At 42.0% G+C, this 6,407-nt stretch overlaps 1 protein-coding gene across 4 annotated transcripts in view; it reads right to left on the bottom strand.

Moving 5' to 3' along the window:
* Positions 1-6,407, bottom strand: part of PTCHD1 (patched domain containing 1) — a 55,656-nt gene that overhangs the window by 855 nt on the left and 48,394 nt on the right. The window contains exon 3 of one of the 4 annotated variants that reach the window (XR_004348075.1): positions 3,879-6,156. Coding sequence is in view for 3 of the 4 variants with exons in the window: in XM_032619959.1 (XP_032475850.1) it covers positions 4,502-6,156 (1,655 nt within the window). In the remaining variant the exon portion in view is untranslated. Of the gene's footprint in view, positions 6,157-6,407 lie in introns of all 4 variants that reach the window. The other 3 variants (XM_032619959.1, XM_032619958.1, XM_032619960.1) reach the window with 3 other exon arrangements.

Here is a 6,407-nt window from a genome sequence, read left to right as displayed (position 1 = left end):
GTTGGCTGAAGCCATTCTCAGTTCTTTGCCAGAGAATCTGGTAGTACTAATTTAATATTTTCCTTCGTGTTGCAGATTTACCATGCTTTAAAAAAATAGGAACTTTGTCTTTAAATACCTGGTGCTTTTTATGTAGCACAGACTTAAAAGCAAATTACCCCAAAGGAATGTTCAAATGTCTTCAGACAAGCTGGGCATAGTAATGAAATAAGCGCCCTCCCCTCCCCACTCCATTCCCAACTGCCTGTATCCCTTTCTTTCAAGGATTACAATCCAACTCCACCATCTAGGGCTTGTGCCACCTTCACACTCACTCCACTAACTGATGATCCAGCCAAATTTTGAATGTCTTAAAATGACCAGGACAACTCTGCGTTTTTACATAGCCCTAATCCTGGGCTCTGATCTGCACAAATCTGCTTCTCTGTAGCTTTCCATCCTGAGCTCTAGTGCTACTGTGTGGGATGGACAGATTACAAATAATAATGTCTTGAGTTCCTTCTCTATGCCGGGCCTTGCCACGAGTGCTCTCTGAACATCTTCTCATGTTAATCCTTACAGTAAACCCACGATATCACTCAAATGTAGGCTCTCGAGGGCAGATTTTTTTTTAATGTGATTTGTTTACTGCTGTCCCCAGTCTCTAGAACAGTATCTGGGTGATATTAGGCACTCAGTAAGTATTTGCTGAATTGAAAGATAGTTACTGTTATTATCGCCATTTTACAGATGAGAAAACAGAGATTCACAGAGATCAAACACTACTATAAGCTGCAGGGCTACTTTAATAGGATCCGAAGGAATAAAAAGCCATTATAAGGAGGATATCATTTGTGTCCAAGAGGCTCTGACTCATGCCACACCCCCAGGGCGGCTGCCCAGCCCACTCGTTCTTGAGATAGACACAGCCACGCTCCATTGCTGGGGCTGGAGGAAAGTGATGTAATGGTCCCAGAATGCCACTTAGAACAATTGGGTGGTGGTTAGTTAAAATAAAAGGGTTGTCAAGGGCCTTGTTCAGAGCAGCATATTGCACAAATAAGTGTAGCCATGGAGGATGGCATCTGGTCAGCTCCCTTCTGCCTGAACATTGAGGGGGTAGAAATGGTAGAAAAGGTAGGAGCAAAACAAGCAAACACAAACAAATGTCACAAACCAAAGCAAAGCAAAACCCCAAAACCTAAACCCCCCCCAAACCCCAAACTAAACTTATGAGCTGGAACAATGGCGAAGGAGTTTCATCAACGATTATCTTATTTTTTCTGTGCAACAAATATGCTCCTTTTAGCCCGAGGAGCCCTCATGCTATTCATTGGGCCATTGCTATAGGACTTAACAATAATGCCCTATTTCAAGTGTCATTTTCTTTCTTGCAAACCCCAAGCTTCTTGTGAATTTACATCTTCTGCTGAGTTTAACTCAATGAGAGGATGTCATTTCCTTTACCCTGACTTTTCTTTTTTTCTTTACGAATGGCCAAGAAAGCCCAAGTATCAGTTTTTTTTTTTTTTAGTTGAGCAGGGGAAATATTTTTGATGAATGGAATATTTTCTTTGGTAAACAAACAATAAATACCAACTCAAAACCAACCGAATAAGTTTCTTTGGTAAAGTGGACATTAACGTCTTGGTTGGAATTAATTGAAAAATAAAACTTTTGCAAGTGTTTGCTAGGATCGTTCTTCCCTCTTTATAGCAATTGAAAAAGTAAAACTTCATGAAGTAAAGACTTAAATTTTGGGGGGATGTGATTCTGACCTATTTTCAAAATGTCTTCTCCATGGTGGGGCTAAACCAATGCTATCAGAGCAGTTATTAATAATGAATATTAACAAATAAGTAATAATGATCTAACAATAAATAATAAGTAGTCAATCTTGGCATGCAGACTCCCCCCAGAATAATTCATTCATTCCACAGTCAGAATTCCATAAGCTTTGATTTCAGGTGCTGAAAAGAGAAGTTGACAAGTCTGAAAATGCCCTTCATTTAAATATACAATATGCCAAGGTGTGCAGAGACCCAATCAGGAGGGAAAACTACTATCTGTCATAAAATAAAGTTCCACAGTAAGTCATTCTGGTTGACCAAACTGAATGGTTAAATTCTCAACAAAATCTGCTTAATTGGTATGTGTTGTATCAGTTTTGTGGAGTCACTGTAACCCAAGGTGCTCCACGTGGCTGGCACTAAATCAATGGCTGATTTAGAACACGCTCTTCAGAAAATGATTTAGCAACATATGATTTAAGAATAAAACCAATCCCCTCTTCAGCTATGTTTTATCAATGATAGCCTAGTTGCAGGCCCCTTGGAGAGAGAATTGATCGCAGATCTATTATGCGAACTTGCCCTTTTTCGAGGATTGCATTTGTCCTTAGATTAAAGCTCATTATCTTCTAGTTGAGTGCATAACACATTGGTATGATCACTTAGTGTGTTTGCAGGAGAGATTGAACAAGTGTGTAATGCACTAGCTGTGATCCCCTGCACATATATTTAGAACTGTGTGAACAACAGTACATGAAATAGAAAGCACAGGTTTGCACTTGGTGTAGTTACATCTGAATCATTTGGGAATTTTTGCTGTCTGGAAAGACAATGATAAACCTAAATCCCAAACATTACCCAGACATTAAAAAAAAGTCTGCCTTATGGCCAATAAGTCCTATGTTTCTTCCTTGGAAATGTACTTTGAAGGGAGTAGTAGCCCTCTTATGAGAAGATCTAAAATTGGCCTGCCCTGTCTTAGGCATGCTAAAATGATGGAAACCCTCCAATGGTGTGACCCTGGGTGAGTCACTTTATTCTCCTAGGTCTCAGTTTCCTCCTCTGCAGGGGATGGGGAAGTTGCACAGTACATCCGCTAAGGTCCAGAAAGGTAAGGTGCTTTGGGGAAATGCTTACCACTACAGATGTCTAAATAAGCTACGTCTCTAAAAGGGAAAAATACTGTAGACATTTACCTCAAGTGTGACCAGGTTTTAGCTTCATTTTTATAGACTTAAAGAAATGCAGGGGTCGGGGGCAACATACACAGCCTCTTCAGATCAAACCATTTCTGTTTAGATCCTGTAGATACTGCAAGTCAACAGTATAAACATCTAGGCTCGATAATGTACAGAAGGGCCGTGCAAGGAAGTAGAGGGGTACCAACGAAGGTGGGGGGGCGTGGGGACCAGGAAGATGAAAGTGCAGCCAGGTTAGCAGGAAAGCTTGACTGTCATCGTTGATAGATTTATGGTGGTGATTACATCTTCCAGTCATTTCCATTTATCTCACTTTCAGCCCTTTATGTCTGCCTGAAGTTCTCAGTTTCAGGACTTACGAAGTTTCAGGACTTTTCTTCTCTGTATCTCTGAGCAAGCATGTCTCCTGAGCGAAGGCAGACTGGCACTACAAGTGGGAAGCTGTGGCAGATAACCATGTCAGTGTTCATTTCTCCTTCCTCAGCTATGTGTGGGCAGATGTTATTTCTGGGCATCCATGCAAAAAAAAAAAAAAAATGCATGTAGAGCCAAACCGCAAACAGCTGTACCAGCTGGCCTTTTTTTTTTTTTTTTTTTTTTTGTCAAAATGGAAATACTATCTGTGGGTTCAAGTAGACACCTGCTTTTCCTTCATCATGCCAGGTATTTGGGTTTGGCTCTGTGGTTTTGGGTACTCAGAGCCTCTTGCCAAGAGCTGTAACTAATGAAGCAGATCCATTTGGTGACAAGCAACAAGATATACCGAAATAGAATTGCCTTAACTCTGCATTGCTGGAGCTGTCATTGGTTTAAAGGTACATTAACCAAACCATACCAATGTTAAAAGTATATCGATGGTGGGTGGGTGGGGCGTATGATAAATTCATTCTGGACAACAAAACTGCCTCACCTGGGTGAGTTTAGAGGTGACTCAGTCTCAGTCCATGGGTGATGGCCATTCCGCCATGTGTCTGTCTCTGAGGTTCTGGCTTGCTTTTGGTGGCCAGAACTTTCACAAACATCTCCTTGGGGTGGTGGGGGGATAGATGAGATGGCAAAGACCTTAGACCTTAAACCACAGACCCTGCTTGGAGCTACCGCTCTGCAGAAGTTCTGGAAGCTTTATTGTTTGAGCAATGCTCAAAGCTATTTCTGCCTTGGCAGCTGACCTTTCAATCAGGAGGTTTTTGTCACAATACCAGCAACATCTGCAGTGTGAATAAAAGAGGATTCTGCTTGCTAATAAGCTTTTGCTTATTTGATCTTAGTTTAAGAGACTGTGAGTCTCCCAGGGTGTGTGTGTGTGTGTGTGTGTGTGTGTGTGTGTGTGTGTAAATTTTCTCTGATGACAGCCTTTTGTTTTAAAGATTGAAAATTTGCAATGCCCATTTCCCCACCTTGTCCTTTACTTTTTTTTGGCAATGCCTATTTCTTATTCTTAAAAACCAAAGAAAAACTTTCACTTTGTTTCCATTAACATCATCCCTTTGCTCTTGATAAGACCTAGGGTGAAAATATAACAAGCAGATGCTATCACACTGTTGTAATTTGGTCAACCACTCTGGTACTATCGATATCCACCATTTCTACACACTCAATTTCCTCCCGATTTTCAGGATTTTTCTTCTCTTTCCTTTTTTTCTTAGAGGGTGGCAGGAAAGTCAGTATCACAGGTAAAATGGCAAAGCAGTGAAAGAAGGTGACAAATGCTATTAAAAACAAGCACCTGAACAGTGTACAGGTCAGATTTGAAGGCACAGCTGCAAGAGGAATCAGACCAACAAGATAGCAGAGGTAACTCTGTAAAATAGCTACCCCATGCACTTCCAGGGCATTTTTTACCCACTTCGTTCTTGTGAAATCCTTGCCCAGAACAAAGGTGGATAATAGTGGAGCACAGTTGTCAATTGTGTAGTTAATTCCGTAAATTAAGCATAGCACAGAGATGCAGTCCAGTTCTACTTTCCATAATGTCATGAAACCTATAACTCCAAACTCCACGGACACAACCGTTAGAGTGAGCCAGACATTAATCAGAGAATCTGCCACCAGGAATGCCGAGAAGAAGAGCAGGAACAAAGCACTGATGCAGGAGTTGTGCAGGGGGGCTCCCAGAGAGGAGGCGTATCGATCCATGTACACGAAGGACGGATTGAAGACGATGAACTTCACCTTGGAGGTGACAGAAAGTCTCCTCAGGGTCTCCAGGAGATCATAGAGTTCTTCTCTGTTCGTTTCCATGGTCTTGGCCACCAAAAACATTCTGGAGGCCACTACATCAACCTCATCGTTGTACTTTTTAGAGAAGATGATATCCTCTTGAAAATGTGAAAATTGGGGGGCTTTCAGGAAGGAATTTCTCAACATGTCTGTGAAATTTTTCTTAGGCAAGCCAGTGGTCACGTTGAGTTTCCGAAGGTAATTTAAATAGCTCTCAAACCAGGATATTCGCACAAACCCCTTGGTGTATTCTAGCACGTCTTCTTGGACACTAGTGTTCCAGTATTCTATAGACTCGTATATGTAAAACCCAATCACCGGACTGTAGTTGCTAAAGTACTTTTGCTGGGCAGTAGTGTACTCAATGGTTTGTGTCGCCGTTGCTACGATGTTACTAAGGTCTGACCCTTCACTGACCTGCAGATAGCCCATTAAGGCAAAGGAAATATAAATAAGGTAAAAGAGAACTACAAAAGGCTTGACATAGGTGTTGGTTATCCAGTCACAGTAATAGCGTTTGAGGAAACATACCAATAGGTGACTCTCGTAAGTGTTCGCTTCCTCGCCGTCAGTTGTGTCCTCGCTGAACCTGGCCGTCAGGAGAAACCTGTACCATGCGGGCTTCTCCTGCAATGCCTCGGGCTTTGGGACTTTCCTACAGAAGATACTATGCTGGTAATTGTTTTCTATGTAGCCAGTGAATACCAGGCTGGAACCATAAAACGAGAGTACATAGAGGTAGTTGAAGAAGATTGCGATACAGGAATTGCAGCAGAAAATCCTGGCTGCCTCAATGTTCGTGAAAGGGCTGGCCCCTATGCCAAAGGTGACCAGGTACATGGCAGTGGTGAGAGAAAAGGAGAGCATGGAGTCTGCATAGACTGCTGCAGTTCTCTCTTTAACGTGTTGGTCTTCTCTAGTTTTCCTCCAGGAGGATAACATTTCAAAAGTCCCATATAATCCATGACCTGAGGGGGCAGAAAAAGACCAGATCAAAAATTTTAAAGGCTAATCTCTCTAAAGAGGGGAAACACCTTGGTCCTGGGGAACTACTGGGTCAAAGGAAATATAACCCGTCCTAGGGGTGACAGGTGACAGTCAATGTCACTGATTTCTCCTGTGGAGAGAGAAACTCGTGTTTTAGTGAATCATAAATGTTAAGGGATAGAGGGAAGACAGAGGAGCTGAGATCTTCATGGCTTCCTTCTGGCTCAAGAAA

Source organism: Phocoena sinus, chromosome X, assembly GCF_008692025.1.
Source record: "Phocoena sinus isolate mPhoSin1 chromosome X, mPhoSin1.pri, whole genome shotgun sequence".
Classification (NCBI taxonomy): Eukaryota; Metazoa; Chordata; class Mammalia; order Artiodactyla; family Phocoenidae; genus Phocoena; species Phocoena sinus.
The sequence above is the reverse complement of the archived record's forward strand: the minus strand, read 5'-3'. Positions and strand labels throughout refer to the sequence as shown.